Genomic DNA, 24,565 nt, shown 5'->3' with positions numbered 1-24,565 from the left:
CTTGACGGGGAGAGCAAAAGATTGGTTGCTAACAATACCAAACGGGACTGTCCAAACATGGGAAGAGTTAGAACTGAAGTTCTTAGAGAAGTATTTCCCTATGTCTAAGTATTGGGAAAAGAAGATGGAGATCTCTAACTTCAAGCAAGGAGAAGGTGAGTCATTATATGATGCTTGGGAGCGATTCAACTTGCTTCTTAAGAGATGCCCTAATCATGAGTTCACCGAGAAACAATACCTCCAAATCTTCACTGAGGGGGTAACACCAAACACTATAATGTTCTTAGATGCTTCCGTGGGAGGTAGTCTCAAGAGCAAAACTGATCATGAAGTCCAGGCTTTGATAGAAAACATGGCTGGAAATGAGTATCGTGCTGAAGCTAAGAAGAAGGAAAGATGAGTGTTTGGGGTGAGTGAACAAACTGCTATCCTTGCTAACCAAGCAGCTATGAACAAACAAATCGAGGCTTTAACTAAGGAGTTTCAAGGCTTCACTTTGGCTCATAAGCAACAACAAGTGGCTGCAATCAAGTGTGATCTATGTGGTGAAGAACATCCCAATGGTGAATGTGTACCAGAAGGATCAAGTGAGGAAGCTAACTACATGGGAGGATATCAAAGGCAAAATCAGTACTACACTCCAGGAATCAACAAGCATCCCAATCTAAGCTACTCGAATAACAACGCTTTGAATTCTTAGATGCTTACTCCTCCTCAACAACAACAAAGAAAGCCATCGGCTCTTGAGGAAACTATGATGAATTTTATGAAGATGACTCAAGGCAACTTCGAAGAGATGAAGAAAAGTCAAGAAGCTAAAAGAAAGAACAATGAAGCTTCTAGGAAGATGCTTGAAACTCAACTGGGGCAATTAGCTAAGAAAGTAAAGGCGGATTCTCAGGTAACACTAAAGACAACCCTAAGAATGAGTCTTGTAATGCTATTGAATTGAGGAGCAAAAAGGTTTTGACACCTTTAGTTCCAAAAGCTCCAAAGAAGGTTGATGATGTAGTTGAGGTGGAGGAGAATGGTGAAGTTGAAAAAAATAATGAGGGTGTAGTTGAAAAAGAAAATGATCATGAAGTAGTTGAAAACGGAAGGAAGAAAAAAATAGAGGGAGAAAAAAGTGAGAAGTTAATTGATGAAGATTCAATCTTGAGGAAGTCGAAGAGTCAAATATTGTAGGATGGAGACAAACCACAAGTTATTCCATCATATGTGAAGCTTCCATACCCCCACCTTTCAAAGAAGAAAGAAAAGGATGAAGGTCAATTCAAGAAGTTCATGCAACTTTTCTCACAACTTCAGGTGAATATTCCTTTCGGTGAAGCTCTTGATCAAATGCCGTTGTATGCTATGTTCATGAAAGACTTGTTGACTAAAAGAAGGAAGCCTAAGGATGATGAGAACATAGCACTTTTTGAGAATTGTAGTGCTATTCTTCAAAAGAAGCTGCCACCTAAACTGAAGGATCCTGGAGCTTTCACTATCCCTTGTTCAATTGGATCGGTAGACATTGGTAGAGCTTTATGTGACTTGGGAGCAAGTATCAACTTGATGCCTCTTTCAATGATGAAGAAGCTTAAGTGTGGGGAACCAAAACCAATAAGAATGACCATTACTTTAGCTGATCGGTCAATCTCTTATCCTTTCGGTGTGCTTGAAGATGTGCTAGTCAAGGTTAATGACTTGGTGTTTCCAGCAGATTTTGTGATCTTAGATATGGCTGAAGATGAAGACATGCCACTCATTCTAGGAAGAGCTTTCCTTGCAACCGGTCGTGCTTTGATTGATGTTGAACGTGGAGAGCTAATGTTGAGGTTCCATAAGGAGCAGGTAGTTTTCAATATCTTTGAGGCAATGAAGCACCAAGATGAGAACCACAAGTGTTACCGGATTGACGTTGTTGAAGAAACAGTCGAAAAGAACTCCCTTGAATCTCAACCTATTCAACCTATGGAAGGAGAAATTGTTAAGCCTATTGAAAGTAAGGAAGTGGCTGAAGATGTTGGGGTAACAGAGTGTGTTAAGCAACTTGAAGCAAGCACAGAACTTATGCAACAACAATCATCAGGAGACATCCTTGACAACAAATATGGGGGATTGGGAACTTGGAACAATATGCCTAAGACTATTTTTACTAATCCTTGTGGTGTATTTGCTTATAAGAAGATCCCCTTTGGAATGCGTAATGGGTCGGCTACTTTTCAATGGTGTATGCTTTCTATCTTCTCCGATACAATAGAAAGAGTTAGGAGGTACTATGACAAAGGGGTGGTAAGGAACAAGCCTTTTGATGAAGCTGTCGATTTAAGGAAGTCTGGTGCACAAAGAACTTTCAAGGGTAAGGAACAAAAGCCGAAACAGTATCGTGAAAGAGGACTCCCAAACAATGAAGAGGGAGAGACATCCACTGATCCTTAGGGATCGTCATCAGTCAAGCTAGTGACGGTAAAGAAGCGCTGGGTGGGAGGCAACCCACTGTTTAATTTTCAGGTATGATTTTATTGCTTTCAAAAAAATAATAAAAACACAAAAATATTTTTCTTTTCTTTTAATACAAGGCAGGAAAGTTTAAAAATTTGTTCAAAATATACCTCTTGCCAAGAAATCATGCAAGGTACTGATGTCTTGCATAATTCTCTCCTCAAAAGCTTTTCAAAAATTCAATGAACTCAGGCATTTTTCAAGAAAGCAAAAATTTTTGGCCTGAGGAAGAAAAACACACTCCCTGTTTCATCAAAATCGCGCCGCTCTGTGTATTTTGGCGTGCCGCGATTTTGAGGAACAGAAAAACACTTCCCCTGTTTTAATGAAATCGCGCCGCGCCTTGTATTTGGCCACAACGCGATTTTGCTTGGAAGCTGCCCATATGTTTCAAAAACTAGCCGTTACAAACCCACCATTTCCCAACCGTTGCAAAAACTAGCCGTTACTAGCCGTTTCAACACAAAATCGCGCCGCGCCTTGCATTTTGGCGTGCCGCGAATTTCACCAAACAGGCCTATAAAACCAGCCTTTTTCACCATTCTTCCCATTCCCATTTTCCTACCGTTACTCTGTCAAAATTTCCCTAGAAACCTAACCACGAAATTCCTTCATTATCATCATCTTTTTCACTTTCTAAACATCATATACCCATAATCATATCACAAATTCATCAATCCAAACTACCATCAAACCACCATCATTCCCAACTTTCCCAAACTTCACAAAACTTTCCTTTCACCATCTTCCCAAACCACAAATGGCCTCCAACCAAAGAAACACCCGCTCAAAGAAAACCACCAACCCCAAACCATCCACAAGCAAATCCAAACGCCCTCGTGCCGCATCCGAACCACCCGAAAACGCCATCCATTTCATCAATGACCAAGCCCAAGAGTTTCATCAATCTATGAAGAGTTTCGAAGTCATAGGGGAGAGGAAGTTTGATTTCACAAAGCTTGTGAAGTATCCTTTCTTTGAGGCTGAATTACGAAGGAGGGGGTGGACAAGGTTGAATGAGATGATCGACGAAGCAAACAACAAAATGGTGATCGTCGAATTCTTTGCAAATGCAAGGGTGTCCGATACACCCTTTCAATCTTTTGTTCGAGGAAAGTATATTGATTTCAGCCCGGATGCTCTCAACGCATAGCTGAATGTTCAAGCACCGGAGGAGTATTGGGTTGAAAAATTGAGGAGAGAGCGATTTGGCATTACAGAGGATACTTTTGATGAGATCATTACAACTATGTGTAGGCCTGGGTCAACTTGGAAAAAGTCCCGGATGCTTACCTATGCGGAGATGTTGCCGATACCCAAGGCGTGGGTGTCCTATTTGGTCCAGACTCTTGAGAGTGCATCTTGCACTTCTGAAATTCCTCTCAAGAGGGTGCTTGCTGCCTATGCCATCATCAAGGAGTACCCTATAGATATTGGCCGCATCTTGGCCAATAGTCTTCATGATCTAGCAACCGAAAACACCACACAATTGGGGCATGGAAGTCTAATTAATTGGTTGTGTGAGAAAGAGTTTGTGCCGGCTTATGATAGTGATCTCAACACCAGCAATATGAAGCCAATCACCGACTCAGTAATGGATGGATTTGTGAAGAAATATGAGGGCTATATGAAGGAGGGAGAGAGGGAGGCAGCAAGGCAACAACAAATGGAGCAAGGAGGGAGTAGTAGCCAAGGGGGTTACGCTCCTCTTCACCCAAAGCTTGAGGAATTCATGCATGTGCAAGCTAATTGGATGAATGAGACTTCAGACCAGCTGTGGGTGAACCGTCCTAGGTTCTCAACTGCGTTTGCTGCGGAGGCTCAATTGCATATGGGTCCGATTAGTGGGTCTTATGAGAGGTTTGGAGGCTCCCGTGAGCGCATGGAGCAATATTTTACACATCAAGAAGAGTATGGTCTGCGCATGAGGAGGGAAATCACTGATGATTTCAATGCCACCGAGCAAGATCAAGGGGATGGCATCTTTGAAGGATTGAGAACACCGGGGGCTGGACACTCGGATGATGACGTGAACATGGGCTGATCTACTGATGGATTAGCATTTTCTGCTTTGTATTTTATTTTCAGTTATTTTTCTTTTTGATTTATTATCTTTATTTTCTTTTAATGTCAAAGTCCATTGAACTTATTTCCCTATTGTAATTACTCCTGCACTTGTTTATTATTAATGAATTTGTTTTGTTTCATGTGACCTATTCCAGTTTAGTAACAGTTGTTTGATGAAACGGTATTCCAAAAGTTCTAAAGGAGGGGTGACTTGATTCAAAGGCGAAGTGTACGGCGTTGCTAGGTAGTCACATACTCCCAGAAATCTCAGCCATAAGGTTCATTGCCAAAATTTGTTTTTCAATTTACTTATATTTAGATTAGTTTTCCATGCAACTACATTTCTAGAACTTGCATTGTTTCTCTATTATTGATTGGTCTTTGTCAATTACACACTGAGGCAAAAGTGCTTGGTCTTGTGAGCCTTTTTGAAGCCTACCCTGTTTTAATTTGTTGAATTTATCCTTTCTTAACCAATTGTGAGCCGGTAGGATTAGAACTTTTTGTTCGGTGACAAACTACATTACAAGCCTAGAGACTTTTAGGACTTGTCCCTTAATGTATTTTCTGAGTTAAGGCATTGTAGAATGTTGCTAAAGATTAAGTTTGGGGTTGCTATTGGAATTTGAAACCAACTAAGTTTGGGGTGGGGGTACTAGAGAATAAGAGAACAAAAATGAAAGAAATATGAAATTGTCATGCAAGATATACACAAAAATGGTGTATAAAAAAAAAAGAAATTGAATGCTGAAAAAGGGACAAAACATTGAAAATCCGAGTAACTTCAAACTCGATTGTCCCTAAATGTTAAAAATATTCTCTAGTACCTTTGCATTGATTGTATTTCCACAAGGTGAATGATTGAAGGATTGAATTTTGTGCTTTAACTTCCGTAGGAATGCCTAACGCAAATTTTGTGTAGCCTACTTATCCAAATATATCCCACCTTTCACCTAAGCCCCGTTATAACCCTAAAGACCTCAAAAGTGTGTAATGATATTGACTTTGATTGATGTTTAGAAACTTTTCAAGCGTATGGTAATATGTAGACCTGCATGTCGACTGGTAGAACCCTATTTCAATTTGATGCGAGGAGTTGTGAATTGGTGGATGCGAACAAGTCAAACTAGCTCATCTTTAGCTAGAAGGAGAATGAACTTTTGGGTACTATCGTTTTTTCAGGTAACTGTTATTTTACTGTCGTTTGTCACTGTTGCAAGCAAATTCCTTAAGGACAAGGAATGGTTTAAGTTTGGGGTTGTGATGACATGCTGTCATTACGTAATTTTTAGGACTTATTGTGATATTTTGATAGAGTTCTCATGCAATTTATACTGTTCTGGAGTGCAAAAAGCTGAAATATTGAAGCCTGTTTGAAGGAAATCGCGCCACGCCAATTTCAAGCCGTGCTACGATTTTGGAGAGCAAAGTGCGATTTTGAGACATCAGAGACGGCTAGAAGGGCGATTTCTTCAACCTTTTACCAATTCATGTATGTTTTAATTATTTCATTGATTATGCTATTTGTAAACTCGATTATGAGTAGCTAAATCTCTTAGAGATTAGATCCGAGATGAATCTTTGTAACCCTAATTGACACATGTTGCTGTGAAACTCTATTTCGTTTATGAATTCAATTCTAGTTTATTCAATTCAATTGTTCTTAATGCTTTTTATATCTTGATCACATATAACTTGATTTTGTGAGAATGAATGACCACTGACCATGGCTTTCAACTTAGACCTAATTGAATTGTTCTAATAAACAGGGTTAGTCTAGGAATAGATAATCGTTTGTTAGTGATAATAGGTTAACGTTCGGTAAAACCTTCAAGAATTATTAGACCACCTAAGGAATTAGGGGCTGTAGTTTAAGAAGTGGGTCCTAACTCAAGGAATTGATTAGGGCTATTTTGTTAATCATCGTAAACTAGAAGAGGATTCATAACAAATAGGTGCAGTAGACCAATTAGGGGAACTTAGAGGATTCGACGGATCTGATCTCATCTCTCTCCATATTTTCGTAACAAATCTTTATTTTCTGTTTCTTGATTTAATTAAAATCAAACCAAATCTACTGCCTAGTGGCAAAACAAAATAAATTTTACACATCCTATTTTTATAACGCAATTGAATTATTGAAGTTAAAAACAGTCCTCGTGGGATCGATATTTTTACTACTTCGATAGTATTTGGTGCACTTGCCAAACCTCTATCATAACCTTTCTTCAACCGCACGTGGTGTGCCAAGACTCTTGAACCAAGTAAACGGATACCCATCGAAAGGTACATCTGACAAACCGGAATCAAGTACTGCATGACAAAAACCGTTCATAAGCCATTGAGGTCTGGTGGTGCGCCCCCTCTTCTCACTTGCATCTAGAATGTCGTTAAAATCACCAAAAATACACCAAGGACCTGCAAAACGATTAGAAAGTTGTCGGAGAAAATTTCAAGCAGCAGTTCTACGACCACCATTCGGGTAACCATAACAACCAGTAATTCTCCAAGCACCAAGAACAGTGTCAATAATTTCAACAGTTATATAATTATTGGAAAAATCAATAAGTTGACAATTAAAAGAATTGCGCCAAAATAAAGCAAGACCCCCGCCTCTACCGGTGCGGTCTACACGAACACAAGAATCGTAACCAAGCAAATAACGTAGTTCTTCAATTTTATTTCGGTGAGCTAGAGTCTCACTTAAGAAAAGGATGTCCGGATTGAAGTGCCGAACTAGGTATTTTAGGTCGGGAATTGCACTCGGGCTACCTACACCCCGGCAATTCCATGCCACTAGATTCATTTACCTAGGCAGGCCTGATCATCAGGACCTGCCATTACATCTTTGTCATCAAATACAAGATTAGAAATTACATTCATTTCAACATCCCCCCATGACTAACATTTGTACCTATTACAATGTTTCACTCATCCCCATCAGCAGCAAATGATGATTCTTCACCATTCTGAAGGGCCAACATTCTCTTCCTTTTCTTCAAATCGGAACCAGTAAAATCATGAGACTCCTCACAACCAGCATTAAGAAACGGACCAGCAGCCAAACCCAGCACAAATTCACCGTCAGACAGCAAGTTTGAGGCTGAATTACCTGTTGAGGAAGAAGGTAAGAGATGCACCTGACAAGAACCACTAGCACCTGAACCGTGTTTAGCCTTTGCAGCAATTTGGGCAGCGAGAACATCATGTTTTATAGCAGTTAATTGACTCTGGACAGCAATCATTCTGTCGTTGAAACTTGGTACAACCTGACCACCATCTGTTGCATTTCGACCAGCAGGAACAACAACATCCTTTGTGTGTCGTGGTACTGAAGCAGGAATAGGGTCCTGTAGCCATCAGTTGGTTGCAGCAGAACCTATCCTTTGAGTAACTAGCTTAAGGTAGGCGCCCCAATTACGAACACCGTCATCAGATTCCAGCTCAAACAATTCTGGGCACACTTTGTCAGTATGTCCCAACAGACCGCACCTGTGACAAAAAACACCCAGCTTTTCATATTTAAAAGTAACCGTAACAAAGGAACCGTTACTAGCACGGACACGCCATTCTTGTTTCAAAGGGACAGTAACATCAATGGCAACACGAATACGCATATAAGAGCTATGGATTGAGTTACGACTATCATAAGACTTAAAGGTACCTAAAAAGCTACCTATACCTTGACCTACTTTCTGTTGGATGAAACCAAAGGGTAAACCGTGGACTTGCACCCAGAAATCAATGTGATTCAGTGGGACAAAACTGGGTACGACACCAGGGGCAATCCGGTCCATGACAATATGAAAGTTATCATACAGCCACGGGCCTTCATCAAGGATGCGTGCAGCATCGACCTTGTGGTGAAATTGGAATAGGTAACGATCAGACACACACTTAGTAATTGTAACTTTCTTGCCTGGCTTCCAAGCACGAGACATACGCTCACTGAAATAGGCGAATTGAATTTCGCGATCAACAAGGACACGACCGATTAGGCAATGTTCGAGAACAACAACGGTTTCTGGCTCAGATGCGAGGTTTATGGTTAAACCCTCCTCTGATAAGGTCAGACCATCGATGTTAAGGTTGTTGGGATCCATGGAAACGGTTTGGAAATAGGAAACGATGAAGAAAGTGACAAGGAAAACTGACAGACCGAAAACAGAAACAAGAAAACGCATACAAGTTTACACAAGAAGACTAGGGTTTGTGAGGGATGACATCAATCTGTGTTGGAGAAGGTATAAATATGCCTGAATAGAAACATCTAGATCATGGATCAGATGAGAATCAACATCTCACAAGATGGATCCGGCCCAGGTGCGGCGGCAGCTCAAAAAAGGGAGGCGCTGGAAACCCTAGCTGAGGAAACCCTAGGAGACAGAGAGAATTATACTATATGATTAGAGCTTTTTCGAATTTGTTTTATTAAATCTAATTATCAAATTTAAGGGTTTAATAGTTATGGTTACAAAATTACAAACAAATATTCAATCATAATATTTTATTATAGTATCATATCATAGTATTATTTTTTTAAAAGAGAATAATTTCTAAAAAAAAAAGAGAGAATAATTTTTAGGTGTTATCATTATAAACCGTTTTGTATTGTCGTATCATATCTAACTTTTTCTTTTGTCAAAAATAAAAGTTAAATATAACCAAGCAATTAGATTTGAGTGGTTAATAAGTTCCACTAATGACAAATTAATTAAAATAATTTGAGTTGGATTTTTGAGTGGAATAATTATTGACTAGACTTTACTTAATTTCTTTTGTTTTTCTTAAAAATTAGACGATTAACACAAAAAATAATAAAGGACAAAAAAAAAAGAGTTAAATACTTTCCCAAAAAAAAAAGAGTTAAATATGATAACCGTCAATTTTTTTTTTTTGAATCATTGTGATGGATTGAAAAGTAATTTTTTTACAATATCAATTAATATAAATTAAATCTTTTTTAATATGGAGTTTAATGGTGGTGGGTTGACGGTCCAAAACAATTTTGCACTCACAACCAATCAAAATATTTAGAATCGTCACATCAATTAATGTTTTTAATTTATTTGGTAATTCAAAATGTTTTTATTTTTTTGGTGGTGGTCGGGGTTCGAACCCCGGACCTTGCATATATTATGCATTGTGCAAAGTTGTTTTTGTACTGACAACTCATCATCATTAAACTCTTTAATATATTTGCAAACACATTTATGTAAAAAGAAAGGGAAATAATTGGTTGTGTAAAAACGATTTCGCACATTATACACATAAATTGTAAATTCTAAAAATTCCGAAAAAAAAAGAGTGGCAAATTCTAAATTAAAATTAAACTCAAGATTCAATGTACTACAAGTACGTTCCTACCTTTTTTGTTTTTGTTTTTGAGGGGTACACTCCTCCTACCTAAAATGTAAATGAAAAGATTATAGGTTATTATCCATTAAAAGATGTAAGAAATTTGAATCAAAAGCTAATGAGTGTTTAATTTTAGTTGATTAAGAATCTGTTAACTGAGGAGTGTTACAAATTGGTCAAAGGAACCGTCCTTTATTTAGAAAAATGATTCTTGAACTGGCGTTCCTTCTTAAACGAGAACCCATCACCTCACGGTGGTATTTGATGAACAATATGAAATGCAAACAAGAATATCTTTTGGGATATCTGTATTCCTATGACTTATATTATTCTAATTTTGAATTCCATATGAAATTTCCATGTTAGATATGCTTTTCTTTTTCGTTTTCTTTTTTTGACTAGACATATGCTTTTTTTCTTTTACAAAAATGTTATACGTATACCATAAATTGTTGACAGGTGCTAAATTTTTATGCATTTAATTAATTAAGTATAAGCAAAAAAATCATGGAAGTCGAGGCTGTATCTAATTCCCACTACATTTGCGGATTGCCTACTCTACTATTTGACCGATTCTTATTATTACGTGGCATTGCGTGCTGGCAATGGCTGAAGCAAAGTCAATAAAGTGAGTATGAAAAAGTTAAGGGAAATGCTAACTGGTGTCCGGGGAACTGGTTAAGAATATTAAAAAAAGAAGTTATATAGTATTTAATGCTTTGAAATTATGTAATTAATATACAACAAGTTAAAAAAAGTCATAAATTACCTTTTTAGTATTCTTAACCAGTTTCCCGAGGCATCGGTTAGCGAGACCCAAAAGTTAAATACCTTTCAATCTTTAAGGAGGGAGGCCATTAGAGCTTTGAAATCGGGTTGGGCTGGGCGGCCCTAGCCTTATAAATCTAAAAATTGATTTTGACATATTAGATTGTTTTTGTGCATAAATAATATTTGTATATATAATTTTGATTCTACTTGAAGTTATAAATTGTATTTTAGATTTATTGTTTAACTCCATTTCAAATGAATATATCCAAATAAACGTTAATTTCCTTTTAACTTACTTTTATATAGAATCAATTTACTTAGGGTCCGTTTGGTTCGAGAGTTTTGGAGGGGAGGAGAGGGGAGGGGAGGGGAGATTTTCAATTTGATGTGTTTGGTTCAATTTTTAGAAGGAGAGGGGAGCAAATCTCTTTAAAATTTTATTACATTGCCATAATTATCCTTAAATTAATTTCAAATCTCAATATTAACCTTGTAACAACTTTTATTATTATTAGATTATATTATTTTCGTAACAATCTTATTATTATTAGGTTATCTTATTCTTGTAACAATTTTTATTATTATATTATCTATCTATCTCTCTTATTTGTTACATGTACAAACCACTGCTACTACTACTTTATTGCTGTCAACAACCATATTATTATTATTATCTTATTTTAATTCAGCTTATTATTACTTGTTGTTTCTTTTTTTTACTGATAATTCACCTATTCATGTCTTGTTGTGCAACATATATGAGCTAGTTTGAGATAAAATAAGCAGCTTAGATGTGTGCTTGTCTTTCGTCGATCTCTGAAATCGTAAAAACAAGTAGTTTCTTTTATTTAATTAAGTTTAAGGGTAAAACGGTAAAATAATTTTAAAATCCCTCCCCCTACCCTCCCCTCCTCTTGCAAACCAAACACATTTTTAATTAAAATATTTCCCCTCCCCTCCCCTCCGTTAAAATCCCTCCTCTCCCCTCCCCTCCCTTCCTAATTCTCGAACCAAACGAACCCTTAAAATCAGTTCTTGTCATCACAAAATCAAACATACACCAAACATGTGTTTGGTTTTACGGTGATAAAAAATTATTGAGTATTACTTTTCCCACCCTAAAGCCTTCTCGCGCGCCCTATTTTTTTGACCAAAATACCCTTTATCCGGATAATATATTCCGGACAATATTCGGAATGTATAATCCGGACCGTTTGAAAATCACCCTGTCTCGTGAGGACTTGCGAAACTTGGGGTTGGTCAGTTGAAATACAATCCGGATAACATAATCCGGACATAACAGATGTATTCCGGAGAAGATATTCCGCACGCCCTGTATTCCGGACACAACCATGGCATGACAGATGTGTTGAAAGGTCATAAAACCGCCGATCGTCTAAACCCAAATGAACGTGTTCACCTTGAAGAGATGGTGGAATCTAATGTTCCTCTGAGGCAAATGCTTACCAACTTAAAGAAGAGGAACCGTACCACTTCAACTACCATCAAACACGTTTATAATGCTACTTACAGATATAGGCGGTCCATTAGGGGTACGAGGAATGACATGCAACATCTCTTGAAGTCTTTGGTTGATAATGGTTACATTTTTCATTGTAGGAAGTATCATGATTCTGATGAAGTCAATGATTTTTTTTTTGGCACATCCAGAGTCTATCAAGTTGTTTAACACTTTCTCCACGATGCTTGTGTTGGATTCCACATACAAGACAAACAAGTATCGTCTTCCATTGCTTGAGTTTGTTGGTAACACCTCTACCAAGAAAACATTCTCCATTGCTTTTGCCTATATGATGTCTGAGAGGCAAGACAATGTTTATTGGGCTCTTGAGAGGTGTCGTGAGATGTTGCACTCCAAAGATCTCTATCCCTAAAGCTACTACTTTGTTGTGCTCATATCACATTGGACAAAATGTGAGAGAAAAGTGTAAAGTGGATTGCAAAGTGACGGATCTCAAAGGCAAGAATGGGCAACCGATTAAGCCTGGTTCGGTTGTGAAGACTGTGATGGCTGCATGGATGGATATTGTGGACTCCGACACGGAGGAAGCATATATTGATAATTGGATCCGGTTCAAAGTTGTATGCGCAAAATTTCCCAAGTTTTTGGATTATGTTGAAAAGACAATTTTGGATCCGGTTAAGGATAAGTTTGTGAGGTTTTGGGTTGACAAACACCTTCATATGGGGAATACTACAACAAACAGAGCTGAATCTGCACACGCTCGGTTGAAAAAGTATCTGAGTAGTAGTATGGGTGATTTGAGCACAAATTGGAAATCCGTTCATGCCATGCTAGAGATGCAACATATCGCAATACATGCTTCGTTTCAGACGAGCATTATCATGCTTGAACATCGGTTCAAAGACAAGGTGTTGTGGTCTAGGTTGATCCGAAACATTTCAAGGGAAGTTTTGCATCATCTCGTAGTGGAGTACAATAAAGCACTTGAAATTGGTACGAATAAATCAAGATGTGGTTGTTTGAGTTTGATCATTTACGGATTACCGGGTGCGTGTATGCTAGCTTTGAAGATCAAGAACGGCACTGCCATTCGTTTGGAAGAAATTCACACCCACTGGAAGAGGTTGGGGTTCGAGTACGAGGTTGACCCGAAGCTTAAAAAAGAAGACATCTCTCTATTGCCAGAATGGGATATTCTCCAGGTATTTTTTCCCAACACTGTGTTAGTTTATGTTCTGCCCAGGATTTCTGTTTCTGTATTCTGTACTGGTGCAATCCGGATTACATAATCCGGACATAACAGATGTATTCCAGATTATGTAATCCGGATAAGTAGCATTTACGCCCCATGCAAGTGCATTTAAGGCTCATGCAAAGGGTGTATCCGGAAGTTCCGGATTATACAATCCGGATTACCCTGTCTATTTCGGATTGTATAATCCGGAAGACACCAGTAGTAACAGAATGGCATGTTTTTGACTGGTTTTCTTCTGACTGTTTTGTTACACATTGTAGGCGCGGTTCAAGGACGTCGATTACAACATGAAAGTGCATTTGAAAGAACAATTCCGGCAATTTGTTTTACCGGAAACCACCTCTATGCGTCCACCGTCAAATAAGGTCACCACCAAAGGAGCTCCAAAGAAAGATAAGCAAAGCATTCGATCGACAAGGCGGTCCCCTTTCCTATGGGAGATTGTTGACTCCCAAGAGCAAGAACCACAGAGTTCACAGACACGGTCAACGGGGACAAGTAGAAAGAGAGCACGGAAAAGCAACATGTCTCCTACTCCTCCTAAGCCAATTCCAAAAAATCCCAAGAAGCCAACACCCGTTGAGGTCCACATACCAAACAAAGACCAAATCCCAATTTGGATGCATGGCTTTATTCAAAAGGTTACGGATGTACCCGGTGATGGCCATTGTGGGTTCCGAGCAGTTGCGGTCCTACGTAACTTGACTGTTGATGATCACATATTAGTCTGGTACAACCTTTACAAAGAGCTTATCGGTGTAGAAAATGGCCGCTATCGGAGGATGATTAATGATGATAGGCGGTATAAAGAGGTCTTGGACGCTCTATCCTACTCCGGTATTGGCAATGCACCACCGGATAAATGGATGACAATGCCGGATATGGGGTTCCTCATCGCACAGAAATTCAACCAAGCGGTTGTTGTGTTGTCCATTGGGAAATCAGAAACCTTTTTCCCTCTATGTGGTCCACCGCCGCCTCCAACTATCGATCCGTAGATATGTCTGGCATATGTGAATGACAACCATTTTATGGCCTTGAAATTGAAGGATGGTTGTCCGATTCCTCCCACTCCTGCTCTATGGAGACAATACCATCGAGAGGATGCAGACACATGGCCTGATAGATATGTCAGTCGTATGGCAGATTATAATGAGCTAAGTCGGGCGGCGGGTGTAGAGGTCATAGAAGATGATGAAGAATTGTACGTTGTTGAAAATCTTGATCCCGATGAGAGGGTTGGTGCTGGACCTGCTCCTGTTGTGAAGGTTGAAGTGGATGATAGTCCCATTGATCTTTCGGCGCCATAGATTAGATATATATCATTAGTTTAGTTGAAATGTATATCATTAGGTGAAATGTGTAATGATATAAATTCAACTCTTTTTTGGTATAATGATATATATATATATATATATATATATATATATATATATATATATATATATATATAATCATTTTTTGAAATAATATTTAAGTTAATTGTCTTTTATACAAACATATATAATGATTTATTGAAAAAAAATGATAAAAACCACAATGACATGAAAATCTGTTTCAGTTCTGTGCACTGATTCATTCCGGATTATATAATCCGGAAATCCCCGAGGGTAATTTTGGAAAAAAATAGGGCGCGTTAGGAAAGTCATAGGGTGGGAAAAGTAATACTCAAAATTATTTGAATGAATTGAATTCATATAATTGATTTTGTTAAATGACTTACGATAAAGAAGGATATTTTTGAGGTATTATTTACTTTGGATCTTGTGCAAGTTTCATAATTTTATTCTTTGCTAAAGAAAACTCAATGGATAGATGAATAACGGAAATGCTAATCTTTTTCGCCTTGATCTAAGGCAATATGAGACTATTTGATGCACGAGAACAATATTCGATACTCATCGCTAAGAGACTAAAGGATTGGGCTTAGGTTTCTACCTAGCGCGTCCATATTCCGATCTCAAGGCCAACACATGGAATTTTGCTCTCCACCCAGCAACTTTTACTCGCACCCTGCACTGCTTCCAAATATACCCTTGCGTTAGTTGAGTCACGCAGCGTGACTTAACTAACGCGCGTTGTATGCAATGCGTGACTTAAGTCACGCACGTTGTAAGCAATGCGTGACTTGTCACGCACGTTGTAAGCAATGCGTGACTTAAGTCACGCACGTTGTAAGCCATGCGTGAGTTAAGTCACGCACGTTGGCCGGTGGTCAGAACTGAAGAACAAACGTTTTTTTGGTCTGTGGTCAATGTTTCAACATTCAATCCACACGTTTTCTACCAAATTTTACATGTTTTTTGACCACATTAATGGTATTTACCACATATACTACCATTTCTACCTATAAATACATCTACATAATGGTATTTACCACATATACTACCATTTCTACCTATAAATACATCTACATATTTCCCTAATTCCTCACACCATCTCACTTTCTCCCCCTCATCACTCTCTCCCTCTATTTCTCTTCTTTCTTCTTTTTCTTTTCAATATTCTCTTTGGGGTAAAAGGTGATCAATTTTCGTCGGGCTAAAATAGTGAGTAGCCGACTTGGGGAAATGATCGACCCTTGGGATAATTTTAAACCTGTTTTTTTAACCGCATAAACTTTTTACCGTGGGTAAAAAGAACTTCGTGTGGTAAAAAAAAACAGCTTTAAATTTAGCCCAAGGGTTGATGATGTATTTTCCCCAAGAAGGCTGCTCACTATTTTACCCCACGAAGATTGTTCACTTTTTACCCCAAGAAGGATAAAATAAGTAGATTTAGTGAATAAGTAGATTACTTTTTATCATATGAATTATTGTAATGTAATTTATGAATTATTAATAAAATGAGAGATTATTTATGCCTCAATTTTGTTCCTTTGTTTTATATTTGTTGTATTTACCTTTATTTATATTTGTATTGTATTTACCTTTATTTATATTTGTATTAATATAAAGAATAATATTGAATCAATAATTTAGAATAAAATTAAGAAAATAATTTAGATTAATGTAAACAAAATAATTTCAAAATAAAGTTAATAAAATAATTTTGAATAAAGTTAATAAAGTTAAGAAAATAACATAATTTGAATAAAGTTAAAATAAACAAAATAATTTCGAATAAGTTAATAAAAATAATTTGAAAAAGTATCCTTGCGCCACTTAACTTGCGTTGCGTAAGTTAACTTGTGCAGAAACTTACACTTGCGCAAGTTAACTAGCGCATGAGCATTTTCGGCATGGCTGCAGGGTGCGAGTAAAAGTTGCTGGGTGGAGAGCAAATTTCCAACACATGACATTTATGAAGTATTGTCCACTTAGTCTTTATGTATACTCATGGTTTTACTTTTTTTAAAAGTGTCTTGGTGGTAGAAAGTATTTGTTCAGAAATTACTATGAATCTGTATGTGAACCACAACAAATATTTTTACTTCAATATAATGGTGGGAAATTGATTGAGTAAACCATCATTTTGTTCATTAAATTTATAAAGCACTATCATCAATTTGTTTCCTAAAATTAAGGAAACTAAATAAAAATAATCAATCTAACTTCTTTATCACGTTAGTACTTGACTCCATTCTAGTGATGCCAACCCGTGAAATTGTGTAGTTTAATTAATTTGAACTAAGAATTAATAAATAATATGACATGGACTCAAATCTTTTTGTTTCGACATAACATGGACTCAAATCTTGGTGAGTGAGAAAAATAGCAACCTAACAAACTCAATCGTATTTGGGTCTAAACTGAACCAACCCATGCAAACTCAATGATGTTTGGATTGGATAGTGGATTTGATATTTTGAACTCGTAAATTCAACCCACTGACATGTCGTACTTTATATATATAAAAATTATCTAAAACACACAATACTTACCATAAATTTACTTTTTTTATTATGTATATAGTTTTTATTAATCGTAAAAATCAAAGGATAAATTTAATTTGAGAGACCTCTTGACACTGTCACTTTTGCCATAAATAATATGCATTTGCTTTTGAACTTGATTCAAATTGTAGAAGAAATTTTAAGCATTGGACGATGTGTCTATTCAAAATAAGTACCAAAATTTACGATTTTTTTACAGGTTAAGTACTACAAATGTGTTAATTGAATTACTTTTTTTATTTGAATTTTAAAATCATTCTTCAGCATGATCGGTGAACCCAACCCAATCTATTGACGATTGAGTTGGTTTGATTCCGTTTTAGTATAAAAAGTATGGATAGAACAATCAATGGAAATCAAAGACAAGTGATTGATTTGGATATTGGGTTTGGTCAAATTCGAGACAACCTAACTTGTAATGTAAACACCTTTAACTCAACCCTCAACCCTCTCAGGAAAAGGAAAGGAAAAAAGAATCAAACATAAAATCAAAATCAAATAAAAAAAGAAAATGATTTATATATTTTTTCTCTATACGACTACATACAGTCATTGACACAAAATTGTTTGGGGAGAAATTGAAGTTGCAAGCTAGAATCTTCATGTTCATTTATTTTCTACCTCATATAGATGATGAATTTGCAGTAGTTAATCAGGACCACTGATATATGCACGAAGAGAAAAAACTTACAAAAATTGTGTATACTACATAAAGTGTTTAATTACAACAAGATAAGGTAGCTAGAGAGATGAAGGTCTGAAGCAGCCAACAAGGTGATGTTGGTATTGGAGGGACTTATAATTATCAATATGAATCATGTGTTGAAGAATATCTTTAAACTCTAGCAATTGACAAGGTATAGTTATAGTACCCTGGTGAGAAAAACCATATTCTTCCTCTGCCTCTTTGAGTAGGTGAAGAAAGAGAGGGTGATTGAGGTAATTCACAGGTACTGTAAATCTTTGTTGCTCTTCACCATGACCTACTTTGATTGCAACGCATCCTTTTGGTATATCTTTTGTGCCAACGGTATGTCTTCTTCCTCCATGACCATGGTGCTGAACTTGCTTGTAGCTTTTGCTGAACATCATAAAGCAAATAATTAAGATAGAGAAGTGGGAAGGTATGCTTGAGAAGAAGAATAAGAATGTAATGGATTGGATGAATGGAAGGTAGAGGAGAGGGGGTATTTATTAAGATGAAGAATAAAAAAGGGAGGTCGAGCGGTGGTGGAAGCTGCATTGATCTTTCGGAGTTAGGAGCTTTTCGAATGTGGCTCAGCGTTGGTGTTCAGGACTGGGAGTTTATTTTTTAGGGGTGTTTTTCTTTGGGGGTGAGTAGTGATGACGGATGGTGTTTGATACCGTTTTTACAGTGGTCGTTTTCGTGAAGGAGTCTGTTTTAGGTGGTGACGTGTATTTTGGTGGGTGTTGTCCTCAGGGGTTGTTTTAGGGTGTTTATTTTCGGGTGTTCTACCTATATACGGCGTCTCTTGTTTGTATTTTCAGTTTCACCGGTCTCTGTTCGTCTTGAGCAGAGATCTGGTTGTTTAATAAAATTTGCTCTTAAAAAAAAACGATAGGATAGGAATAACACAATCAGTATCACTAGCTACGAAAGTTCAACGAAATAAGGCGGCCAAGAGCGTATTGAATTGATTGTTAAAAGTCAAAACAAGTCAGTTCACTTCTAAAACTAAGTCGACAGATCAATGGCTAGTATGACTTGCTCTAAATTCGAGATTACATAGATTATGACTTCAATTTTCTTATTACCCCTCTGTATCAAATTGTATGTCATTTTAGAAAAAAATATTTGTCCCAAATTATATGTCGCTTTATAATACCAATGAAATATTAATGTTACTTTTTCTATTATATCTTTAACTATTTATTACTTTCTCTTATTTCAATATTCCTTCGTTTATCTTTCCCATATAATTTATTAAAGACAATTTTGTAAAACAAATCATAATATCTCTTTCCTAGGGGTGTTCAAAACCGAACCAACCCAATAGAAAAACCGCCAACCAAACCAATCGAAACCGAAACCGCAAAAAACCGCACTTGGTTTGGATGAATTCGGATGACTTTTGCAATGAACCGCGCGGTTCGGTTTGGTTTGCGGTTTGCATCTCAGCAACCGAACCAAACAAACCAAACCGCAAGAATAATGAATATTACTTAAACATGTAATATCTCAATTACATAGCCCAAGAATAATCTCTTTTGATTCGATTTTTCCATTGTTGCACCATCAGATTTTATTCTAATTCCTTTCCATCTTATTCAATTCATTTCCAGTGATGAATTTGTTTCCTTTTCTTCCCAATAATTTGATTCATGCTTATGTTTCTTCTTAATTTTACCTATTTTAATATAAGTTTTACCTAATATTTTATCATGTAAACAACAAATAAAATGTCCTATGTTTATTTTGTAAAAAGTTGGCAATATTATAGTTAATGTAATATTTTTTTTTATCTCATGATAAACCGCACAAACCGAACCAATCCAATCCGCATTGGTTTGGTTTGGATGACTTTTTAAAAATCAACCGAACCGAACCAAACCACATGCTTTTTTATCTCGCGGTTTGGATGACTTTTATGCTCAAAATCGAACCAAACCTCACCGCGAACACCCCTACTCTTTCCCACACAATATTAATTACATTTCTTAATATATGTGAAATGCCCAAAACGTCATACAATTTGGGACGGAGGGAGTAAAAAAAGTTATTCAAAGGAATTTTTACTCTTTTTTGTTTGCTTCCCAATTTCTTTCATCAATATTAAAATTTATTTACACATCGTTGAAATTATCCATAACTAAAATTCACTCAAATTTTAACAAATACATCCTAATTTTAAATTCACTCAAACTTATTCCTCGATTATATATCCTAACCGAGTGTGGTTATGGTGCATAAGGAGATCCTTATGCACCGTGCATAATTGCTTTCTATACCCAACATAATTGCTTTCTACACCCCAAGTGAAAAGAATTATTTGGGGTCAAGCCCACTATAAAATCTATTTATTTGTGGGCCTAATAAAGCCTCATATTATAAATTTTTTCTCAACAATTTATTTATGCAAAATAGCTTATTCGAAATAGTTTATAAATGCAAAACAACTTATTAGAATGATTTTTTAAAAACCGCTTATTCAAAACAACTTATTTATGCAAAACAGCTTATTCCGATTAATTTTAAAAAACAACTTATTCAAAATAGCTTATTTATGCAAAACAGCTTATTCGAAACAACTTATTAGGATCACTTTTTTTAAAACCGCTTATTCAAAACAACTTATTTATACAAAACAGGTTATTTATACAACACAGCTTATTCCGATTTCATTTTAAAAAACAACTTATTCAAAACAACTTATTTATGCAAAACAACATATTTATGCAAAACAACTTATTCAAAACAGCTTATTTATGCAAAACAGCTTATTCGAAACACCTTATTTATACAAAATAGCTTATTTGTGCAAAACAGCTTATTCAAAACAACTTATTTATACAAAACAACTTATTTGTGCAAAACAACTTATTCAAAACAGCTTATTTATACAAAACAACTTATTCCGATTTCATTTTAAAAAACAACTTATTCAAAACAACTTATTTATGCAAATCAACATATTTATGCAAAACAACTTATTCAAAACAGCTTATTTATGCAAAACAGCTTATTCGAAACAACTTATTTATACAAAATAGCTTATTTGTGCAAAACAGCTTATTCAAAACAACTTATTTATACAAAACAGCTTATTTGTGCAAAACAGCTTATTCAAAACAGCTTATTTATACAAAACAACTTATTCCGATTTCATTTTAAAAAACAACCTATTTGTGCAAAACAGCTTATACAAAACAGCTTATTCGAAACAACTTATTTATACAAAATAGCTTATTTGTGCAAAACAGCTTATTCAAAACAACTTATTTATACAAAACAGCTTATTTGTGCAAAACAACTTATTCAAAACAACTTATTTATACAAAACAGATTATTCCGATTTCATTTTTAAAAAAAAACTTATTCAAAACAACTTATTTATGCAAAACAACTTATTCAAAATAGTTTATTTATGCAAAACAGCTTATTTGAAACAACTTATTTATACAAAATAGCTTATTTGTGCAAAACAGCTTATTCAAAACAACTTATTTATACAAAACAGCTTATTTGTGCAAAACAGCTTATACAAAACAGCTTATTCGAAACAACTTATTTATACAAAATAGCTTATTTGTGCAAAACAGCTTATTCGAAACAACTTATTTATACAAAATAGCTTATTTGTGCAAAACAACTTATTCAAAACAGTTTATTTATGCAAAACATCTTATTCGAAACAACTTATTTATACAAAAGAGCTTATTTGTGCAAAACTGCTTATTCAAAACAGCTTATTTATACAAAACAGCTTATTCGAAACAACTTATTTATACAAAATAGCTTATTTGTGCAAAACAGCTTATTCAAAACAACTTATTTATACAAAACAGCTTATTTGTGCAAAACAAGTATTTTGCACAAAATAAGCTGTTTTGAATACGCTTTTTATGAGTTAGAGAGAGAAATGAGTATGGATTATGAGTTTCTTTACTGGAACGTTGTTTAACATGTTATACACTGAAATTATTACTGAAACCATAATTATGGTTTAATGGTTTTGATAATCATGTATGTGAAACCAAGATAATTGTGTAATGGTTTTTAATGAAATTATTGTTGTTAGATGGTTTTGAATAATGATTAAGATGGTATACACTGAAATTATTACTGAAACCATAATTATGGTTTAATGGTTTTGATAGTCTTCTATGAGAAACCAAAATAATTGTCTAATGGTTTTGCTATGGCTATGGTTTCTGTGAGTTGGTTTCAAAACCATTTTGTTGTGGAAATGGTTTCTGTGAGTTGTACTCCAAAACCATTTTGCAGTGAAAATGGTTTCCGTGAGTTAGACTCCAAAACCATTTTGCACTGAAAATGGTTTCCGTGAGTAATGCTAACACCAGATCCGAACCGGATTGATCATAAACAACACAATTCATCACAACATTCTCAATAATTCATCAAATCCGAATTCCAGCTTATACCAACAGATTTCACATCGAAGCATTTCCTACTTCGCAAATAATCGACTGAACAGCTTCGTGAATGTTAATTAAATATAAAATACTCAAGCACAATTAAATTAACAATAAAAAATTACATTATCATGATCCATGTTATGCACTGAAATTATTACTGAAACCATACGTATGGTTTAATGGTTTTGATAGTTTTCAATGTGAAACCAAAATAATTGTCTAATGGTTTTGTAATAAAAAAATTGTGATAAACATTCAAATCATTATTAAGTAACCACTTAATAGTACACACTTATAACCTAATGTGAATTAATCAATAAGTAACCACTTTTTTGTAAAGTCTCGTCATCTCTCTTTTATTTCTTACGTTGTAAAACGAATTTCTGACTTTGTCTAAATATAATTGCGCTTTAATGGTTTTAATAGACTTGTATGTGAAAGAAAAATAATTGTCAAATGCTAAATAAAATAAAAGAATAGTGAAAATTATTATTGACAAATGGTTTTAAATAAAAACTATTACTGAAACCATAAGTGTGGTTTAATGGTTTTGATAGTGTTCTACACGAAACCAAACTAATTGTCTAAAAAATTAAATTGGTTGGATAATTTTTTAACAGCTTGAAGAATTAAAAAACAATGAAAGACTTTTATTGAGAGAATGGACGAGCTGAAAGAAAAGGGTTTTGATGAAATCATTCATAGAACAATATGATAGATTTTGGGATTTAGATATTATTACACAGATTGAGAGAGTGAGGTGTTTGATGAAGAATCAAAAAATTCTTAATTGGTGATGAATTAGTTGTTACCATGTCATTTATACAAAGTGAGTAAGCAACAAACTCTAAACTAACTCATTATCTGTAACACAAGTAATCTCACTTACTAACTTGTTTCTTATCAACCAAGTTATCTAACTAACATTTTTTTAGAGGAAGTTATCTAACTAACATACTAGCTAACTTTGAAAATGGAATCGTGTCTCTATATGCTTTCTTCTACCACGGCCAACTGAATGCTTTCCAGGAGGATCAATTGTTGACCTACTGTCCACCAGCAAATCTCATCTTCAAATCTTTAAATTCATCTTTTGCACCAGCGTGCTTAGCCATTTAGCCTGACATGCAAGAATATAACAGAAGCAATCTCAATAATTAGTAGCAGAAGCAGTTATTACTCTTCTAGATAAAATGACAATTAAAGTATCATTCAGTTCAAATTTCAGCATTTCAACTAGTGTGATAGTTAAGAATATAACAAGTGACATTTACTATGGTAAAGCAGTGAGTGTCTCAAAAGAGTAAGAAAGGAAGAGGGAATTTTAGAACATAGACTTACAATAGAGGCATATGACTTCTTCGACACTTCTTCGATTTGGGAAGCCAATCCAGCTACCTTCTGTGAATCATCAGGAATTTCATCAAGAACCACAGCAACACGAGCTTCCTCTTCTTCAACAGACACTTGCTCATTTTCTGGATTGTAGACGTCTAGTTTTTCCCAATCGCCATCCTCAACAGTCACATATATTTGCTCTGGAACTGGTGTCTCCAGTACAGGAGGATCTGACACTGAAAGAAGGTTGAGGAAATAGGCAACTTAAGTTAACAGATAAAGGAAACAAAAACCGTTAATAAAATCACACCTTATGCATCATATTACCATTGTTAAGAGAGACAGGATTTCTGATATCATGATCGGGTTCTTTGATTTCAATTTCATCAACATATCTGAAAACATCATTCAAAACAAAGTAGCCCTTCTTTTGAGGAGCAAGGAAGAAAGATTGAGTAAATTTCTGCTTAATGCCATCCTTTCCTATCATAAACCCGGTGACGAAGACAGCGACTCCCCCACCAAAAGACTCTTGTGCATCCACATATATGATCTCTGCACTAAGTCTACTATAATCCGATGACTGTATCTTCTTGTCAATTCCCTGCTTGGTGAAATGAAATAAGATTCGTTAAAGTATAAAATTTAGAGATATTAATATTAAGCTCATTGTTTTCAAATTCAACCACTTCTAATACCGAATCCATGTTTATTAGAATCTGAGTTAACAAATGGACATTTTAGAGGATCATACAATGGAAATAAATTAAAAAGGCATCAGCAAGTAATT

At 35.6% G+C, this 24,565-nt stretch overlaps 2 protein-coding genes across 2 annotated transcripts; one reads left to right on the top strand and one right to left on the bottom strand.

Annotated features, from left to right (window-relative positions):
- The first annotated feature begins 12,040 nt into the window (after positions 1-12,040).
- LOC146911721 (uncharacterized) lies at positions 12,041-14,422 on the top strand. The gene is made up of 4 exons (XM_085729542.1): positions 12,041-12,236; positions 12,355-12,543; positions 12,626-13,371; positions 13,685-14,422. The coding sequence occupies exons 1-4, from the start codon at positions 12,041-12,043 to the stop codon at positions 14,420-14,422; spliced, it is 1,869 nt and encodes a 622-aa protein (XP_085585668.1).
- An 8,776-nt stretch (positions 14,423-23,198) lies between these two features.
- Positions 23,199-24,407, bottom strand: LOC146911720 (nuclear transport factor 2-like). Its single transcript, XM_085726655.1, has 3 exons — positions 24,103-24,407; positions 23,779-24,011; positions 23,199-23,557 (listed from the first exon to the last, which is right to left on the bottom strand). Exons 1-3 carry the CDS (start codon positions 24,263-24,265, stop codon positions 23,510-23,512), a joined length of 444 nt encoding a protein of 147 aa, XP_085582781.1. The 5' UTR covers positions 24,266-24,407; the 3' UTR covers positions 23,199-23,509.
- Positions 24,408-24,565: the final 158 nt, after the last annotated feature.

This window comes from Medicago sativa, chromosome 7 (genome assembly GCF_051527215.1).
Source record: "Medicago sativa cultivar Bolivia chromosome 7, Bolivia_mono, whole genome shotgun sequence".
Lineage (NCBI taxonomy): Eukaryota > Viridiplantae > Streptophyta > Magnoliopsida > Fabales > Fabaceae > Medicago > Medicago sativa.
The sequence above is the reverse complement of the archived record's forward strand: the minus strand, read 5'-3'. Positions and strand labels throughout refer to the sequence as shown.